Below are 22139 nucleotides of genomic sequence, written 5' to 3' on the forward strand. Positions count from 1 at the left end.
AATAACATTGAGCTTTACAATGGGATGAAACTTGTTGTCACCTTAAAGGAAACTTTGATATACATATATATGTTATTACATGTAAGCCTCATGGTAACCACAAAGCAAAAACCTATATAGTAAATACACTAAAAAGGTCATCAAACCACAAAGAAAGAGAGCAAGAGAAGAAGAGAGAAACTGCAAAAACAGCCAGAGAACAATTAACAAAACAGCAATAATCACATACCTATCAATAATTACTTTAAATGTCAATGAACTAAATTCTACAACCAAAATGAATACAATGGCAGAATGAATTGTAAAAAAAAAAGGACTCATCAACATACTGCTTATAAAAGACTCATTTTCATTATAAGGACACACAGAGACTGAAAGTGAATGGATGGTAAAAGATATTCCATGCAAATGGAAATCAAAAGAAAGCTGAGGTAGCCATATTTTATCAGACAAAATAGACTTTAAAATACTCCAATAAGAGACAAAAAAAAGCATTACATAATGATAAAGGGATCAATCTAAAAAGAAGAGATAACATTTATAAATATTAATGTACTCAGCATAGGAACACCTAAATATATAAAGTAAATATTAACAGACCTGAAGGGAGAAATAGCATACAATAGTAGTAAGGGACTTTAATACTTCACATCAACAGAAAGATCATCCAGACAGAAAATCAAAAGGGAAACATTGGCTTTAACACATTAGACTAGATAGATTTAACGGATATTTGTAAAACATTTCATTTAAAATCAACAGATTACACATTCTTCTTAAGTGTACGTGGAACATTTTCCAAGATATATCATATATTAGGGCACAAAACAGGTCTTAATAAATTTAAGAGGACTGAAATCATATCAAGCATCTTTTCTGACCACAATGGTATTAAACTAAAAGTTAATTACACCGGGAAAACCAGAAAATTCATGAATATATAGAGGTTAAGCAGCATGCTATGAACAGCCAATGGGTCAAAAAAGTTATCAAAAGAGAACTAAAAAAAAAACCTTTAGAAAAATAAAAATGGAAATATAATATACCAAAATTTACGGAACACGGCAAAAGCAGTTCTGAAAAGGGAAGTTTGTAATGATAAATGTCTGCTTCAATAAACAACCTCACTTCATACCTCACAAAACTAGAAAAAGAAGACGAAGCCCAAGTTTAGTAGAAGAAAATAAAGATTACAGCAGAAATAAATAAAATAAAGACTAAAGAAAAAAATAGAAAAGATCAATAAAACTAAGAGTCGGTTCTTTTAAAAGATAAACAAAATTAACAAACTTATAGCTAGATTTGCCAAGAATAAAAGACAAAAGACTCAAATAAATAAAATTAGAAATGGAAGATATTACACCTGATACCTGATAACACGAAGAATCATAAGGGACTACTATGAACAATCATATGCTAACAAATTAAACAAACTAGAATGGATAAATTCCTAGAAACATACAACATACAAAGACTGAATCATGATGAAATAGAAAATCTAAACAGACCTATTACTAGTAAGGAGATTGAATCAGTAATCAAAACCCCGCAACAAACAAAAGTCCAGGACTTCCCTATTGAATTCTACCAAGCATTAAAAGAAGAATTAATATGAACCCTTCTCAAACACTTCCAAAAAAAATAGAAGAGGTGGAAATTCCTCCAAACTTATTTTACAAGGGCAACATTACACTGAAATAAAAATCAAACAAGGGTGCCACAAGAAAATATCCCAGATGAACATAGATGCAAAGATCCTCAACAAGATATTAGCAAACCAAATGCAACAACACATTAACAAGATCATACATTATAATCAAGTCAGATTTATTCCAGGGATGGGAGAATGGTTCAACATCTGCAAATCAAAGTGATACACCACATTAACGAAATGAAGGATAAAAATTGCATGATCATATAAATAGATGCAGAAAAAGCTCCTGACAAAATTCAACATCCATTTAAGATAAAAACTCTCAATAAAGCATGTATAGAAGAAATATATCTCAACATAATAAAGACCATACACGATAAGCCCACAGCTATCATACTTAAGAGTGAAAAGCTGAAAGCTTTTTTCCAAAATCAGGATCAAGACAAGGATGTTCACTCTCACCACTTTTATACACATAGTATTGAAAGTTCTAGCCAGACCAACTAGGCAAGAAAAATAAAAGGCATCTAAATTGGAAAGGAAGAAGTAAAACTGTCACTATTTGCAGATGACATACTATATATATATATGTATATATATATAGAAAACCATTAAGACTGTATCAAAAACTTTAGCACTAATAAAAAATTCAGTAAAGCTGTAGGATCCAAAATTGTTATGCAAAAATCTGTTGCATTTCCATATACTTATAATGAACTATCAGAGAGAGAAATTAGGAAAACAATTTCATTTACAATTACATCAACTAGAATAAAATAGCTAGGAATAAATTTAACCAAGGAGATTAAAGACCTGCATACTGCAAACTACAAAACATTAATGAAAAAAATTACAGAAGACACAAATAAATGGAAAGATATTCCGTGCTCATGGATTGGAAGAATTAATACTGTAAAAATGTCTGTACTACCCAAAGCAAGCTACACAATGCAATCACTACCAAAATTCCAATAGCATTTTTTCACAGAAATAGAACAAAATATCCTAAAACTTGAATAGAACCATAAAAGACCCTGATTAAGCAAATCGATCTTGGAAAAGAAGAACAAAGCTGGAGGTATCATGTTCCCTTATTTCAAACTATAATACAAAGCTGTAGTATTCAAAACGGTGTGGTATTGGATAAAAACAGACGTACAGATCAAGGGAACAGAATAAAGAGCCCAGAAATAAACACATGCATATATGGTCAATTAATTTACTATAAAGGAATAAAGAATATGCAATAAAGGGGACAGTTTCTTCAATAAATGATGTTGGTAACACTGTACAGCCACATGCAAAAGAATGAAACTGGACCACTACCTTGCACCACATGCAAAAATTAATTACAAATTAAAGATTTGAACTTAAAACCTGAAACTATAAAATTCCTAGAAGAAAACAAAGACAGTAAGCTCCTCGCATAGGTCTTGGAGATGATTTTTTAAATCTGAAATCGAAGCAAAAGTAGTAAAAGCAAAAATAAACAAATGGGACTACATCAAATTAAAAAGCTCCTGCACAGCCAGTGGAACCGTCAACAAAATGAAAATGCAACCTATAAATGGGAGAAGAGAGTTAAAAATCATATATCTGATAAGGGGCTAATATCCAAAATATATAAAGAACTCATACAACTGAATAGCAAAAAACAAACAAACAAACAAACAAACAATTTAAAAATGGGCAGATCTGAATAGAGGAGACATACAGATGACCTCTTCTAAAGGAGACATACAGATGACAAATAGGTATGTGAAAAGATGCTTAACATCAGGGAAATGCAAATCAAAACCACAATAAGATATCACCTCACACCTGTTAGGTCTTTACTATTAAGTATAAAGACCTGTTATAGTCTTTATTGTTAAAACGACTAGAAGTAAGAAGTGTTGGCAAGGATGTGAAGAAAAAGGGACCCTTGTACACCGTTGGTAGGAATGTAAACTGGTGCAGCCACTATGAAAAACGGTATGGAGTTTCCTCAAAAACTTAAAAATAGAACTACCATATGATCCAGCAATTCTACTTCTGAGTATTCATCTGAAGAAAATGAAAACACTAATTCAGAAAGGTATGTGCACCTCCATGATAACTGCAGCATTATTTACAATAGCCAAGACATGGAAACAACCTAAGTGTCCATTGATGGATGGATAAAGAAATCGTGATAGATACATATAATACAAACACATATATATTTATATATATAAATTGTGATATATACACGTACACACACAATGAAATATTAGTCAGACATAAAAAATAAAATCTTGCCTTTAGACATGGATGGACCGCAAGGGCATTATGCTAAGTGAAATAAATCTGACAGAGAAAGAAATACCATGTGATCTCTCTTATATGTGGAATCTAAACTATATCTATAACTAAGCTCATATATACAGAGAACGAATTGGTGGTTGCCAGAGGTGGGGGTAAAGGGTGGGAGAAAAGGGTGAACTGTTCTTTTTAGTTTTAATAAGTTGAATAAAGAAAAAATCAATATAAAGCCCCAACCACAACATAAAGGAGAAAGAAAACTTTAACTTAACAGGCATACCTCATTTTATCACACCTTGCTTTATTGTGTCTCACAGATAGAGCATTTTCATCAACATCGAGGCAAGACTCTCCACTGGCAAAAAGATTATGACTCACTGAAGGCTCAGATGTTCGTTAGCATTTTTTAGCAATGAAGTTTTTTTTGTTGTTGTTTTGTTTTTTAAATTCATGTATATAACATTGTTTTGCTGGACATGATGCTATTGCACACTTAATAGACATTTTTAACATGACCTTTATATGCACTTGGAAACCAAAAATTTTGTGACTAACTTTATTACAATATTAGTTTTATTGCAGTGGTCTGGAACTGAACCTCCAATATCTTGAAGATATGACTGTAATATGTATCTTTACATCTAAACGCTTGGATATGACTATACATACCAGAAGATTTAATTAAATAGCCAATGTTTGCACCTATGTATAAAATGACCATTCATATATCAGCTACAAATGACATATTGGTGACCTGAATTTCAAAAATACATTGTTCTCAGTAAAATATTTTTCAAAATATCAAATAATTCTTGTCATAAATTTCTAAAAATATAAAGCACAGTTTTCCCTTCAAAAAAAAATGGATAAATGTGATGTCAAAAAAAGACTCCAAATCATACACACAGGGATCAGAGCAAAAAGCTTGAATGTATAGATAAGCTCTCTAAAATAAAGACTATATAGCCAAAAACAGTTGACTACTATTATGTAATCTCAAATCTGTTGTGAGCTCACAAACTACAAAGTCCAGCATCATGTTATATATAGCTTCATAGTATGTGTCCAGCATGCTGCTTATATCTCCACAGTACTATTTGATAATTCATATTTACTTAGCATCCCTCATATCAATGTTTCAGAAATTTGTTCATACTCCTTGAAATTAATTCCTCTGTAGCTGTCTGTTCGTAACTTTCATTACTCCAGTTTTTCAAGATCATTTAAAAGAGTTGAGAAATGCATTAAGGCAAATGCTTGCATGAAACTATCGTCATCAGCAAATTAAGACACATGATTTCAACATGCAAAGTCACCATTGTAATTTGTAAACAATACAAAAATAATAGCAAAAAAACAAAATTAATGAAAGGCTCACATAATAACAATTTGGCACAGTGCACACTGCGTTCTATTCCTGGGAGAAAATAATGATGAGTCAATAAACTGACAGGAAAGCTTTTTAATGTACAAAATATGGCATACAGTTAGAGAATACCTGCAGGTTGATGTTCCATACCATTTACACCGAAAAATTTTTCCCTTTTAATTGATGCTTATAATGCTGACCTCAATGACATTACAAAATTTTTAAGCATTTTCTATATAAAAGAAAAATTTATTAATGCTTAATATAGTTTTAATGCTGGATCCATTTCATGATATTGTTATTCTTTGACAAGTGCTAATTCACATCTGAAAATTTATGATAACCCAATTTTTTAAAACTCCGTTTTATGATCCAGTTTCACTTTGATACTTTCTGATGAATGCTGAATACACCGATTTAAGAAATGATGTCCAGGAAACTCTCTTGGAAGCCGATATCAAGGGTGGTATGGTACCATAGCCTTGCCCCATAAAAAAACCTAGAGTAGTAAGTACTCAGGCAGTTTCCTCCAAAATAGAATTGGACTCAATTTGCCTATTTTCAGTAACAATGGATGCTGCAGAACAGACCTAACAAAGGGGAGTGGGTTGATTCTGGGTACATGAAGGCTTGAGATTCACATCCAGATGGCAGACCACTATGCATCTCACCTGAATCTGATTTAGTTTTTCAAAGTACACTGTAAAGTTATACTGCCTTCTAATGTTCTGCTTTCATGGATTCTGTCTCAACAGAAGACTTTCAGGTTTTAAATGGCCTGATGTGAGTGGTTATACACCTATAGCTTTGCTGACCAGGTGGGAAATCTCCCCAAATTAGCTGTCCATTATCTAACACCAGTTAAACAGCTGGGGTCATAGAGCAAACACTGTTATCTAGTGCACACGGATGTTCTTTTAATCGACCACCCAAAATACTTGCACTCCAGGTGCTAGCTAGCATCTTAATTGTGAATGGTCAGCTACCCAGCTCCTATCAAAAGTCCAGCTGAGATGAAAGATTCCAGGGGGAAAGTCTTGGGTACATTTCTCAAATACACCTTGATGGCGGGTTTGATTACTGGAAGCTACATACCAGTACTATTATTCTGGATCTTTGTAGAAATATCATGACCTTGATTTTTTTTTTTTTAACTCAAGGCCCCATGTAGGAAACAGATATGCATAGAAATCTCTTGTACTTTATGGAAAACTATCAAAGACTCATTCTACTGTTTTGTGTAATATCCCTCATTTAAGGATCAGCAAAATAAAAGTCTGAGCTCAGAATTAGAAAGAATGTCCTTCCTGAAAAACAGATGCACTGTCGCCTATCAGATAACAGCTATGTCTCTCAATACTCTGGACATTTTTCTCCCCTTGGCTGCAAGGAAAATTAGAACTATTTTATACTCAAATCATTACTTGGAATTGTCCCAGTCTTTTTGAAAAGCGCCACCTTCCCTCCTTGTTTACTTAAGAGCTTTTATTTTTATACTCATCTTAATAGTAGTGGGATATTAGCATCTCTTATTGTAAGTTGCAATTGCTTTAATAATAGTCCCATAAATAATGAGAAGTATATAAAACTCCAGTATGTCCAAGACCTTTAAATTAATTCATATAAATCAAAATTAAAACAGTTCAAGTGACAAATATCTATAAGCATTTTCTTCCCAAAACAAATTTTGAATATATGAGAAATGCAAAAAGTATATAAAATGTTTTAAAATGAAAGGAACTTAGCATCCTATTAAGAAATTCACTTAATTAGTGTGCCTAGACTCTGCTGCTAGATTTTATATACCTTTATAATAACATGTCCAATTATAAAATTCTAATTATTTTATATAGTTATACATATTAATTTTCTATTTTAAAATGCATCATTTAAATGAGAAACTGTATTGCCTAGGTGGAGATTCGTATGTCATGTAATAATAAAATAAATGCCAACATAAGAGCCATCATTTATTCTATCTTAACGCCTATAACATTTTCTCCTACTAAAACAATACCTCAGAAACTCGAGTATTTTCTGTTCCTATGTTTTCTTTTTTAATAAAAATAATATAGGACATATAGATCTAGTTTGCTTCTATTATAAGATATATTATTGAATATTCCTTAACTTAAAATTCTGTTTTGAAGCTAATTGTATATAATTAAAAATTCAATGTCATATATATATATACATGTTATCAACTTAGCTAAATGAACATGGATATGGTTGCCATTAATTCAAATTATTGACCAAGATTTTAAAAGAAAGCATAAAATTAAATATAACTGCACTGAATTTACTATTTCTATTCTATGTAAAAAATGTACTAGGATCTTCTAGCATGATTTATGCATTTAAAAGTTAAAGCCAACAAATTTAAAACACCAATATTAAACAGCCCTACTTTAGTAGTACTGCTTATAATCCTGCCTTATGAGATACGCACATAATTTTAAGTCTTGTTCACATTTCTGCATCATAAAAAATTGTCCTCATTATTCCATTTTTCATAGGTAGTCCAATGCAAAATGTTCTAATAGTATTGATCTGCACCTACCTTTATATTAACTCTCTAAGTAGTGTTAGCTCTTTTGCCAAGCTTTTAATAAGTTTAATACAGGCTGTTTAAATAGTTATTAACACCCATAATTCAGAAAGTGCTTTCTATTCCTAATTTGTATTACTGTTAAGAATCATCTATTTTTATTACAATAATTATGTTAAAATACACATTTGTTAATATGCTAGAAAAAATGTTTAAATTTAAAGGGACGTTAGAAAATATCAGGTAAAAACAAATGTTCTAGATGCAATGCAAATGATTACACATATATAAAATCTAAAAGATATTTTATCCATTTTCACCTGCTTGAAAACATTGGCTGAGGAAGCTATCAGCACAGAAAGTAAATATATACACTATGCCATGAGTCTGGCAGATCACTAAGATTCCAAACAAACAGAAGAAAGTTTCCTAGAGGGGTGAAATACTCCTCAAACTCTAAGGCAATTTCAGCAACTATTCTGTGAAGAATTCTACACAATCATAACTGATACTATTCTTCAAACCAGTATTTGCTGTTTTTGTCATGTGTTAAGAAAACTTTGTCACAATGATTTATTGCTACACATTTCTTTGGATCTTCATAAAATATATTGCCAAATGCCTATACACCCTGTAATGGGTTGGTTGAGAATAAAACTGTCCAAACTCATTGGTCATTTCTCAGCAGGTACTGCTAACTTTCATAAACAAAAATCTGTAAATAACATAATTCTCATTTTAAAACACAGAGACCATGGTATGAGCAGAATCTAATGCAATTTGTGATGGTAGACTGAGATTTTTATAGTCTGAATTCATGGATTTTTAGGGTATAAATAGAGTTGTAAACACTCAATTTCATTAATTCACCATGCAACAGTAAAAAGGCCATTGTATAAAGCACGCTATATTGTCTGTAGCTTATGATTTTGGTTCAAATTAAACCAACAGGTTATATTCCCATGTGGAGGAAGTTAGCTTCATTTTTTTCTCTGATTACATCTAAAAGTGCATAGCCACAAAATAGTGCCAGATTAATGCAAATTCATTCTCACGGCTGGAGAAGTGTGGGTTGTTATTGATGGTGGGTCAATATCCACATCAAATCACACATTATTGTATATAAATTACACCATACCTGCCATTATGAAACAATAAGAGGGCATGAGTGTCCCTCTCCCAGAGGAATCTAAAATCTAAATGAGAAAAGCAGACATACATGCATGAAACTATTATAGAGCATAAGCAGGTACAGATGAATATATAGATTATGAAATAAATATTGAAGGAATCTATACTAAGGGAGTGATTTGGGATATGGCCAGTTAATGATGGTTTATAAAATGAATTTTAAAATATTAGCCTTTAGCAGAAAATAATATGATTAAATGACTTTCTTATGGCCTTTATCATCTGAGTGATTAAATACCACATGAATTTGAAATTTATGACTCCATTTTATTTTCTGAATTGACTGTGCTTTGAGGATGTTTAGTAAAGCTATCAGTGTGTGTTTGTGTGTGTGTATGTGTGTGTGTGTGTATTTATTTATTATTCTAATAGAGGATGAACAAAAAGAAGCCAGTTAAAACTATGGTAAGGGAGGAAACCAGGCATGAGAGGGCAATGCCCAGATTCTAATGAACGTAAGGTTTGAAAAATAATTATGTAACACATTTGGAAAATGCTTTCTTCAGTATTTTAAAGGAAATTATAAATACCTGTCTGGTGTTGGTTACATATAATATTTATAAATGCAATAAAATAATAAAGTGCTAGGAAATCTTTCAGTCTTATGGAAGAACGTTCTTCTCACTTTTCAAAATCATTTCTAATCACTAATCTAGTTCCACTAGCAAACGTAATAGGATTGGAGCTAAGCAAAAGAGAAAATAAAACATAGCAGTTTAGAGCTGGAAGGTTCCAATCTCATTTACATATGGCAAAACTGAGGCCCAAAGAAGTCACTTACTGATTAGACTAAGGTCAGAGAGTGAGAGATCAAGGACTAGAAATCACATCTTGTGACTGGTATTCTAGTGTGACTCTATCATATAACATATTATCTCTCAGAATTTAGTACTACAGAAAAATTTTCTTTATAAAGATAATGAGGCTAACAAAATTTCATTTCATTAAGGATACTTATAAAAATAGATCTATAAGTAGTACATAATTCTACTTTTACAGATATCCTGAACTAGTTAATGTTTTTAGCTTAATTTTGTTATTTCCATGGTTTTAAGGATAATTTCCCTTTGCCTGATTGCAGTGGGTTGAAGAGTATTTATCCAGAACCTTAGAATATGACCTTATTTGGAAACAGGGTCTTTGAAGATATAATTAAGGATGGAGATAACATCATATTAGATTAGGGTGGGCCCTAAGTCCAATTAGAGTGTATTATGAAACACACAGAAAAAGACACAGAGACAAAGAGAAGGAGACACGTGACAAGGGAAACAGAAGTTGGAGTTACAGGGCCACAAGCCAAGGAATACAAGAAGCTAGAATAAGCAAGAGCCTTAGGAGGGACCATGTTGCTGACACCTGGATATCAGATTTCTGGCCACCTGCACTGTGAGAATAAATTTCTGTTAATGTTACTCGGTTTTTGGTAACTGTTATGGAAGCCCTAGGAAACTAAAACAATAATATTAAATGATTCCTGTAGAATTTCAAGGATTTTGTTACTGTTATATAACACACTGCATATTTAAGGTGGTTGGTTTATCCTTTTACAGATTATTTTTCTTTCCTTTGTTTTCTATGCAATTTCCTTCTTGTTTTACAAATTATTCTCATTCTCGGGTTTATCCTTACACTGGTTTCCTCTTCTTCTGATTTGTTGTTGTTGTTTTTGTTGTTTCATTGTTCTTATTTGCTTATTTGTTTCTGTTCAAAAGGAAGACTATTTAGTTGTTTGCTGTGTAGGTTTGATTACTTATTTCTTGGTTTCCATGAGTGACATTTTCAAGTAGGGAATGGTTAGATAACGAAATCTTATGGCTGTTGGTGTGTTTAAAACTGATGGAAATAGAAGCTGTGGTTCAGACTACGGAATGGGTATAAGCATTTCCAAGAAATTAAAAAAAAAAAAAGTTTTCTTTTCAATTTGGAAACTCTGGGTTGATAAAGTTAAACATGTTTATTTCAAGCAGAGCTTTTTAAAGCTTTTTATAGAAATAATGCCAATGTTCTCACAAGGGGAAAATACACTGCGCCTCCAGAACTTATTTACCCATGTGCTCTAGACACAAATCTCAGCATGTTTTTTTTTCTTTCTTTCTTTTTTTCATTTTTGAAGGGTAGGTTGAGGAGAGCAGGCCCTTATTCAGAAGAAAGGTTTTTAGACCTGAGTCAAATGGCTGACAAAAGTCCAAGGAGAGACCACTCCTTGGAGGTGGCTTACTAGACTGGTAAAAGAATTCTCAGGAGGATACTCAAAGGTGGTGTCCCTTGTTTTTTCCTCTTCTTTCCAACACACACACACATACACACACAGGAACACTAGAGGTACTTAGTGGTAGCAGCGTGCTACTTTTTCTCATTCACTCAACTTGTAATACCACAAGGAATAACACTAAATGCTGAATATACAAGATGAATAAAATAATCCTTGACCTTTAGCAGATCTCCATACAATCAGTACCTGACAAGCTCATATCTCCTTCTTAGGGGAACACTCCTCAAAGTCATCTTCTGAAGAAACAGTCCTAGGTAGACAAATTCTGGACCATATCACCCTGCCACTCTCTCCCTTACCAAAGGCAAAATTGATTCAGTCAGAGACAGTTCACTGAACTGTCATGTGGTAAGCACTTAAGTTCGCCTGCAGACTGAGGTGGCCTGGCATGAAAAGGTCTGCTTTGCCCATGCAGAAACATATAGAGAGCAGAGTCACCCCATTAGGAGCCTCACTTGGACAATACAGAGAAGGCCACGCGGTTAATACCAGGAAAAAAAGCTGACAATGGGACTAGTCAGGGTGATGTGCCATGAATTTCTGCTGCTCAGTTGAGGGAAGCTCATGACAAAAATTGTTGATTTCCAGGACCACCTTGAGACGTCAAATGACCTTGCATATCATCGGCCTCCATGAGGCACAGCTATACAGCTGTCCCTGAAATTCCTGTGAGATTTCCAGCTCCCTTTCTGCAATATATAACATGGTCTCCCTTCTTCTACCCAGACTTATTCTTTAAAAATCTAGGTCAGGTCATGCCATTACTCTACTCAAAACCCTCTAACAGCTCCCCAGCTGAGAGTAAAAATCAAAGACTTTCCAATGGTTCCCAAGACTTTATATTCTCTGCCTCTAGCCACATTTGCCCCTTTGACATTCCTGGAACAGTATTGGCTCTTGCTGTTTCCTGTTCCTAACAATGTTCCTCCTCCAGTGACAACATAGCTCATTCTCAACCTTTCTTTAGATCTCTGCTCAAATACACTAAAGTCAGGGAAGCCTGCATTGATCACCTGATATAAAATAGCAACGTCTCCTTCCCAGCACAGATCACAATCTGACATTTTATGTATATATGTATGTATGTATGTGTGTGTATATATACATTTTTTTTTAATTATCTGACTTTTATTAGAATGTGAGCTCCACATGGACAAGCCCCATATGGACAAGAATAATTTCTTTTTGTTATCCTTTATGGGATATCCTTCTGCTCTGTAAAAACAAACCACATAATATTAAGTGCTATTCATTGAACTGCTCCAACTTTAGGTATTAACAAAATAAATTAACTCTTAATAGTAAAACAATGTTTTCTTAATATATCATGTAGTGGTAAATTGAAATAAATATCATATGGATGACATTTGAATTACTAGAGATATCATCCCTAAAGGACAGGACAAAGGAGTCCCAAATTCCACTACACAGAGCCACATGGTCATCGGAATAAGAGACTTTTCAATGCAATGATATTTATTCTTAAGATACTATACTTCAAAAAATAAATGCATTTGTTAATAGAACATGTAGATTTTCAGATGATTTTTTAATCAGTGAAAATACAGGCTCAAGAGGTATTATAGAATCATTAAAAATAATCTGCATTATATGGCTAAGTTCTCTACAACTATATAATAAAGTTTTGTTTCTTAAACTGGTAGATGAATACACAGGTATTTTAATATTCTCCTTCATACTTTTTACTGACAGATTTCATAATAGTTTTTTATTGAACTCAGGTACATTTTAATAAAAGAAATAATGTTAAAATATTTATTATGTAACAAGAGTGAAAGGAGGATATTTTGAAAGATGTTCCTTATTGTGAGGTAGCACCAAGAAGTGGTTAGGGGCCCAGGCTCTGGAGACACACTGCCTGAGTTGGAATCTTAGCTCTGACACTTACTAGTCATTAACGTTAAAATGGAGCAAATTACTTAAACTTTCCGTACTTCAATTTCCTCACCTATAAAATGGGAACAATACTAATAATAAAGATATCCTAGTTGTATGTGTATATTTCAACTTCTCAGAACATTTCCTGGGGACAGTAAATGCTATATGTGTTTCTTATTTCTTTTTAATGGTTTTAAAGATGTCTGTAGGAAGACATTTGGAGACAGAGTTTGAATTTCAAGAGAGAAGTCTGAGTTAGAAGTACAAATCTAGGCATCACCGGGATACACACTCACACAGACACAGTCTTAGAACAGTGCCTAGCAGATAAGTACTATGTATATGAGAAAATGTTAACTATTATTATTTTAATATTATTAAACTTATTTTAATAACCATTTAAGAAGTCAATTGAATTTAAGCTTATTAAAATGACAATTAACACTTAAATAAAATGCATATAGCAGGTATTTCAATAAAGGTTTAATGAATGAAAATAATTTAGCAGTTATCTTTTTTGATTCATCATTATAAAAAGTGGAAACTGGAAAAAATATGACAATTTACATTTCTAAGATTATATTCAAAATCTAAATCTAAATTTAGTAGATAAAAGTAATAAAACAATTGCTAACAATTATGACTACAATAATCCTAGTTTTGTTTTGAAAACATTTTCAAATTTATTCATTCAGTTAATTTAGAATCAGTTTCAATATAAATGCATACATTTCATATGCATACGAGCCATATAAAAACATCCCCAAGTGGACTATAATTATCAATTATGTTCTTCAGGTTCCTTAGGCTTAAATGTCCTTGCCCAAAATAGTTGATAGTATTTTCCCAGGATTTGTATCTTATCCTCAAAAGTTTGGCTCTTATATGGGTAGGACTGGACAGGATGGGGAGCACTGGCTGTCATTCACCATCTAAAGAAAACTGAAAGAGAAGTATGCACACCAGGTGGATGGTTTAAAATGAATTTTAAAATTCTTCTATCTCTATCATGCACCAAATATGCAGTATAAGATAATGTAGCAATTATTTTCTGCCTAAAAATGCTGATTTCCACTCACATTATAGCCAGCCCTACTATTTTTCCACTGCAGTCCCTTACGGGCAGCAGTATCTCACTAAAGCACAATTCCATTAAGAATAAAGAGCAGAAGGGTTCTGGGATAATTAACAAAGATAAAAAGAACCCCAAGGAACACAGAGCAAGCACAGTTCCCTTCAGAGGATGAGGGAGGGAGAGAGGATGGTCCTGGGCCTAATATACTTATCACAATATTAGTTACCAGACATAAAGGCAGACAAAAATGGCTTTTTTTGGTTGCTGTTTTCCCAGTTCTGGAGGACTATTTATAGAGCAGGGTAAAAAGTGGCTATCCGGCCAATGGCCAGTTGAAAAACTGGATCGTTTATTAGAACAGTGACTGTAAAGTCACAAAAAAATATCAAATTTTATTCTCAGGGTTCCTGCATTTGTATGAGTGGTATCACAAAAGAATATTATATCTCCTAGACTATTTTTTCCTGCACTCAGATTCTGAGGAAGAAATATGTCACTCATTGCTTCTCCCCCTATATGATTTTCCCCAGGGCAGGCAACCTTTTTCAACAAAGATTATCAAACAGGTTTATAGTATGTTAATCATTTATGGCTTTCAGAGTGCTGTTTATGATTTCTTTGCTTTTGAGAGGAAGAAAGTTAAGTTTATGCCTCAAAATGCTTAAGTAAAAATTGGTGATAAGTTTTTTGTAAGGGCTGAAGATAAGAGGCCATATTCTGACAGTTTTCCTGACAGTATGTATTACTGGCAATAATGTATCTAAGGGATTTTTCTCTGTTTTTGCACCTTCTTTGTGTGAGCCAATTAAGATAGGTGATGCTTTATTCTTCTACCTGTCTGAATGACTATATATTTTTCCTCTAATAAAAAGTAGTAACTTGACAGATACCACCTTTATTACATATAACTAAGTGCTTACATTATTCAATTTTTTAAAAGTCTCATATAATTAATATGATTTCTACTGAAATGTATAATTACAACTAGGATATAACATGTTATTGGTTTTATAGAGAAAAGATAAAAAATATTCTTGATAATTAAAGTTATTATTACTCAAAAACAAAACAGAAGGCTTTTTCAAGTGTATTTAGGGGAAAAAATCACACAAGAATTAAGAATTTTGCAAAAGTATTTTAACAAAACACTCAAATAAATTTCAATTAAATTTACTAAGCTTAATATTTCCAGTTACTTTTTATTTCTTTGCTTAATATATAAGAATAAAATCTTGTTATACATAAAAAAGCACTTAGGACTATAGATAATACTTCGGAACATCAAACTTACAGAAAGTCTGGCATCACCATGCAACTATAAGAGATTGTAATTTAACCCACATATCACCAACACCTTATTTGAAATATTCATTAAATAATCACATTTTAAGAAAAAAGAATTCAAAGATGACCATTATTTAAACATACTACAATCTTATTTTTTTTTTAAAAAAACATAAGCCTATGGTAGTAAGAGCAAAATGTTCAATAAACACTAGAACTGAGCATTTGCACTCACAAATTGCTATCTTTAGTGTATTTGATCAATTACGATATTTAGCAAGAGATAACAATGACTATAATAAGCTAAATCTAAACCTAGAAAATAAGCTATGGCCATGCCACCCTGAACAAGACAGATCCTGTCTGATCTTGGAAGCTAAGAAGGGTCAGAGCTGGTTAGTATTTGGATGGGAGAACACCTAGGAAGACCAGGTGCTGTAGGCATAAAAAATAGAAAATAAGGAATTGTAAACTGACAAGGTCCTTTCAATCTGTGAAGTCAACCAAGGGTTGCCTCACTTAAAGAAAAAAACAAAAAAAGAACAACAACAACAACAACAAAAAAAAAACCCTAGAAAATAAGCCTAATGTAAAAACAATAGAAAAAAAAATTTGTCTCTTCACTGGCTCTGTGACTCCATCTATTTTCTCCTTATACATAGATATTTCAGAAAGAAGAAGCTCCCATGCACTAAATAATAATTTTCAACTTTTTCCTGTACCTTTTCTCCCCTAAATTCATCTGATCAAAAGAGTTTTCATTTGCTTGCTGGTAAATCCTACAAAAAGTCCAATCAATTTATCCATGGTGATCTCCCTCTGAGCTTCAAATAGGTAGTAAAACAGAAAAGTTCAAAGCAGTTGGAAAAGCAGTAAGGTTCCAAAGGATGCCAGTTGAGATCTTTTGTTGAGAAAAATCTACTTCCTAAGTCAACAGTTCAAACACACTTCACGGCTGGAGGCTAGGGTCTTTGGAAAATGAAAAATCTTCTCGCCACTTCAATCAGCAGGTTTAAAATGCTCCACATCCATAGTGGGGTAGATGTGGCCCTCAACCATCAGAAAATCAATGGCTTCCTTGATGGCCTTGGCACTCAGGCTGCGAAGCTTGGTCTGGAGCTAGTGGATGCTCTTGCCTTCATGGTGAGGACACTCATGAATCAAACGCAGCACCTCCTTCCAGTTGAAGTTCAGGTGAGACTCGCCGTCCTCTGGAGCCTTATCCACTTTAGATGGAGCAACGGGTGCACTTTCCCCAGAGGCCTCTTGGAGGGCTTTATCCAGTATCATGTGCGCATCGACTGTTTCCAGAATATGTGAGGTGAACTCGTTCATGTGTTCCAGAACACGAATCTTCAATACCTCAAGGCTCCTCACCTCCGCAGAACCTCTGAGGATACCGAACCCTTTGGCATACACTCCCATTGGACAGGGAGTCGCCCCTGCTTTGTTTAATCTCTACTGAGAAAGTGGCAGGCATGGATAGGCTTGGCAGTCATATCATCAATCTTGTAAAGAATGTAGTATGTGGCTCTCTCCACCTTCCTGATGATCCCTACAATTGAGACCTGGGAAACCTCTATTCCTCTAACCTTGAAAACATTGTCGACCACAGCGGCCATGAGCAGCTGGTTTACAGAAGGTATAATGTCATGGATTCAAGCTCTGGATCTTGGAGTCCTCAGAGCGGGAGCTGCACCACCCGGAGAAAACCCATTTTTACTCATCTTAACATCAGTTCAGGTGTATGAAGCAGTAGGATTTGGCACTAGTCAGCGAGTACCTCAGGCGAGCACTGACCTCTTTGAGGGCTACCAACCAATGCATGACCTGTGATGACACCAGCAGCCTTACAACACTTGTGGAATCAATCAGCTACCAGACTGCAGCTGGCTTCAGCCAATCTGATACATGCTAGGCTACATTTTTAAAGTCCCGTGTGCAATTTCATGCCTCTCCGCCATCTTATAGAAATGTATTTTTGCTAGGTTCACCCCCCACCTCATTATGCCTAAATGTCACAACTTTTTCTATAGTCCTTCTTAAAAAGATCAATTTATTCACTCATTCAATAAACTAACCATTCAAGAGAAATTTCAGAACACATAAATGAACTATGATAAAATGCTGTAGATGGGGAGAGGTCAGGTGAGATGGGGGGATGGGAAGGCAGAGGGGACAAGTGGAGAAGTACCACCATGGTTACTATTCTGAAGGAACTCACTTCCTTGTTCAAATCATTAAAACCAGAAGCATACTCCTACTATAATCACTTATTAAATATCAATTTATTCATTTGTTCAATCAACATTTCAACAGAAATTTTTGAACACGTACCTGAACTATGGCAGAGTGCTGTGGGAGTAGGGGGAGCCAGAGGCAAGGGGATAAGGTGGTGAGGGCGACAGGGTTGGGGTTACATCGAGGGGATTGGAAGGTGGGGGACAGGAGGAACCACCACCATGGTTACTGTTCTCAAAGAACTCACATCTTTGTTCAAATCATTAAAACCAGAAGCATTCTGGAAGAAACAGCAAGATGGCCACCTTTGAACGATTATCACATTGAAAGGTAAATTACATCTTACCACTGCCTTTTTATTTATTTTTTATTGTAGAATTACAGTTTTCCAGTTATTCTGCCAACTGCACTACAGGTAAAAATAAATAATAGTTGACCATCGAATGAGGGTCCACTTATACTACATAGTTCAGACCTGCATTGTTCAGGGGTCAGTTGGTAGCTGGGAATCAATGCTACCCATTTTTGACTTAGCTGGCAATCATCGCCCCTAATCCTTGTGTTGTTCAAAGGTCAATTGTAATATGATATATTTCAATTTGTGCATAAATCTAAATGGAATGTCAGAGCTCTAAATTATTTTAAAGGCTCTGTGGATAGGTCAGAGAAGTACAAGATGTGGCCCCATTACATATTAGGAAAAACATAAATAAAATTAAAATACGGTTTCTATATACTCTTACCATTAATTTCTGAATTTAAGACCTACCAATTGTGTAAGCAGATTCGAAAATACTTTCATATTATACTGAAAACTTATTTTATTTATAAAAACATTTTGGGTGTAATTAATTTCAAGGCTTTTTTATTGTTAATAAAGGAACATCAGTTATTGGAATACATCATTGGTAAGGAACTTCTTAAAAATCCTTTGTAGCTTGGTAATAGCCTAAATGTATAGAGTTTTGAAGAATTTATTAATACTTCCTCTCTTGTTTTTATTGGTTAAAATAATTTCATTGTGCTATTCCAAATTATAGAAATGTATGAGTAATATCACTAAAACTTGTAGAAGAATGTAAAATTATATTTATTTCTCAGGTTAAAAAGAAATACTATCATAGAACCAATATACTGAATTTGTTTTACAAATAAATATGTAATCATTATATGAGTACACAGATTTCCATGTAAATATGCATAATTAATGTCTGGATCCATGTTTATATAATCAAAAAGGAATTGACATCCAAGTAATATTTGTGTTTTTAAAACTGCACATTATTAGAGATCAGATTAACTATATTTCTTAAATGTTTACAACCTCATAATCAGACTGCTTTATTAGCTAACATCAGCCTTCTCATCATAAAATCCTGAGGTTCAAATGACGTGACTGATTATATTCCCAACAATTATATACAGTACAGGTTGTATGAATTATACCAAAACTATAAGAATCACGTACCTGACAGGATTGCTGGTTAAAGAAACCCTCAGGGATTCTAGGCAGTTAAGAAGTTTCTCATCTGAAATACCAGATCGTAATTCATGAACATATTCTTGGGAAGACAGGGTGCATTCATGTTTGCTGTTTCTCAGCCCTCCCTATATTAAAAAAAAAAAAGATATCATTTAAGACAACAGGTTTAAGAAAAAACACACTTTTAAGATAAAATAATGCATAAACTGTGCAAATATTTTAGTATTTAAAAATGTGTGCAGAGTGCCAGGCACTTAAAAATGTGTGGTCATAGAATTGATGTGGTAAAATCATGTTGTATATATCTCAACATTCCCCTCAGCCTCATTTAAAAGAAAATTACACTGCTGGTGCTCATGACCTGAATAGAATATGGGCTTGAGTTGCAAAAAGTATCACTGACAGGAATGCTTAAATTTACAATCCAGGCATTAGGATTAACATTTGCTGGTCCTCCTTAACCCACAGGATAAACATTTATAAATCATCTTATTAATTTTCCTAGCTATTTATGTTCTATTCCCCAAAACACAGTGAACAAAATTTACTATAAAACATTACCCAAATCTACTGAAATATATCAGAGTTTCATCCTATCAAAAAACAAGTGAAAACAGTTATTAAAATGTAAAACAACATAGTCTCCAAATAGCATGTTAGTTTAAACAATTAGTCTAAAAGATTCACCAATTATCAACTATTATTTTCTAACTTTGTTACTCTCGTGTTGTAGGTTAATCTTTAAAAAGTCATTAAATGCATTTATCTGATAGTGACTAGTTTTTAGCTTAATTTCCAATATACGTGGGGTTATTTCTAGAACTCATCTCATCACAGCTCTTTAGCTTCATCACTTTGTTATAACTATGTAAGTAGTTTGGGATAAAGGCTGGGAGGAAAACATCAATACATTCATTGTATTAATAACTCAAAGTTTCACATTCTAGACACACATAATCATAACTGCCCCTTTCCTATATTACAGACATATCTCACTGAATCAAAACTCTAGCTTGAGTCCCATTTTCTAAATTCAAACAAATTACATTCGGTTTCTGCTAAGTACCTTAGCTACAATAAGGAAGGCAATTTTTTTTTCCCATTTGGTAGAAGTCATCATTAGAGGATACAGGAAGTGAGGAGGAGAAAGGAAGGGAGGAGGAGGAGGAGAAAGGAAGGGAGGAGGAGGAGGAGGAGGAGAGGAGGAGGAGGGAGGAGGAGGAGGGGAGGAGGGAGGAGGAGGAGGAGGAGGAGGAGGGAGGAGGAGGAGGAGGAGGAGAAGAAGAAGAAGAAGAAGAAGAAGAAGAAGAAGAAGAAGAAGAAGAAGAAGAAGAAGAAGAAGAAGAAGAAGAAGAAGAAGAAGAAGAAAAATCATCAGAAAAAGAAACATTTACAGCATAAAATTGGGCACGTTTACTGCCACATACCACTTTCATATGATCCTCAAACATTTTTTCTTAATTAATGGATAACAAGGCCCTACTGAGCCTCCCCCGGAGGCTTGTATATAAAGCTTATTCCTGTAGAATGACCTTTGTATTTGCTGTTTTCTCTTCCTAGAAGACTTTGACCCCTGACCTCGCCATTGATGGCTCTCATCATTTAAGTTTCAGCCCAACAGTCTTCTCCCCTCCACACCAATTATCATCACAACACCATTTGAATCCTCACTTATAGTATTAGCTTTATATAAGTTTAGCGCTTTGTTTACTGGGTCTTCCTCATTAAAACATAAGCTCTATGAGGCAGGAATCTCACCTACCCTGTTCACCACTGTATCTCCAGATCTTAATACTGTTCTTAGCACACAGTAAGTACTCAATACATATTTCTTGAATGGCTGGAGGATAAAAAATGGATGAATGACTAATGAGTTTCAACATGCTGAAGCTTCCAAATTCCTTTCACTTCAAAATATGACAGTTCTGAGACGTTCCATTGCAATATGTTCAGAAATGCTAGTATAGAACAGGTAAATTGAGACAGTGCATGACAGCATGCTGGGGACAGCTCAAACTGCCACTGGGTTTGAATCATGGCCCCCTCACTTACCTTCCAGGTAATCTTGGAGCAGGCTATTGAACTAATCTCTATAAACCTATTTGTTCATCTATGATAAAGGGATAATAAACACGCACCCCACGTGTTTATTATCAGGATTAAGACAATGCATATAAAGTGCCTAACACAGGCATTTTCGTATGTGTTGTCTCACAGAGTAAGCTTCTCAGAAAATGTTAGTTCTCTTCTTCTTGAGTCCCATTTTCTAAATTCAAACAAATTACATGTTAGTTCTCTTCTTCTTGAGTCCCATTTTCTAAATTCAAACAAATTAGGCTAGAGTGTGGTCATGGCTGAAACACTCTTTATGAACATTTGGGCCAGCCCACCACCTTGGGACTCACCCCTCCCCCAAATCTTAGAAAAAAATTTAAATTATGTAATTTAGGATACTCTGTGGTTATAACGAGTGGAAATAAACGAGCTAATGGAGCAGGACAGAAAATATATAGCCTTACATAATAAATGCCTTTTATCAAGTTTAGAAGGACTAAGTTCATATTTGAAAATTATGAAACATGATAGCATGTAAAGACTAGACTGGCCCTTAAAGATCAGCTCTTCTATTATCCTCATTACAGAAACAGAAAATCGAGGTGATTGCCCAAGTTCACATCATTAGTGAGGTTGTGAGAATAAAACACTAATGTTCTAGTCCTCAGGTTACTTCTTTTTCCCCCACTATATGTCACTTTTTCCCAATATTGAATAAAAAAATTAAAGCAACAAGTGTTTAGTTCCAAAGTCTCTATAACAAAATGTCAAAGTAGCTTCAG

At 33.9% G+C, this 22139-nt stretch overlaps 2 protein-coding genes across 12 annotated transcripts in view; both read right to left on the reverse strand.

The window, feature by feature from the left end:
- Positions 1–22139, reverse strand: part of DIAPH2 (diaphanous related formin 2) — a 939022-nt gene that overhangs the window by 751894 nt on the left and 164989 nt on the right. For all 11 annotated transcript variants that reach the window (XM_039859137.1, XM_039859172.1, XM_039859127.1 and 8 more), the window contains one exon: positions 19288–19427. In XM_039859137.1, the coding sequence (XP_039715071.1) occupies positions 19288–19427 (140 nt within the window). The remainder of the gene's footprint in view (positions 1–19287; positions 19428–22139) is intronic.
- On the reverse strand, positions 16151–19278 carry RPA4 (replication protein A4). The gene is given in 2 exon segments (XM_039859196.1): positions 16151–17018; positions 17021–19278. Coding segments are annotated over 2 exon segments (726 nt in total). The 5' UTR covers positions 17306–19278; the 3' UTR covers positions 16151–16577.

This window comes from Pteropus medius, unplaced genomic scaffold (genome assembly GCF_902729225.1).
Source record: "Pteropus medius unplaced genomic scaffold, Ma_sr-lr_union100, whole genome shotgun sequence".
Lineage (NCBI taxonomy): Eukaryota > Metazoa > Chordata > Mammalia > Chiroptera > Pteropodidae > Pteropus > Pteropus medius.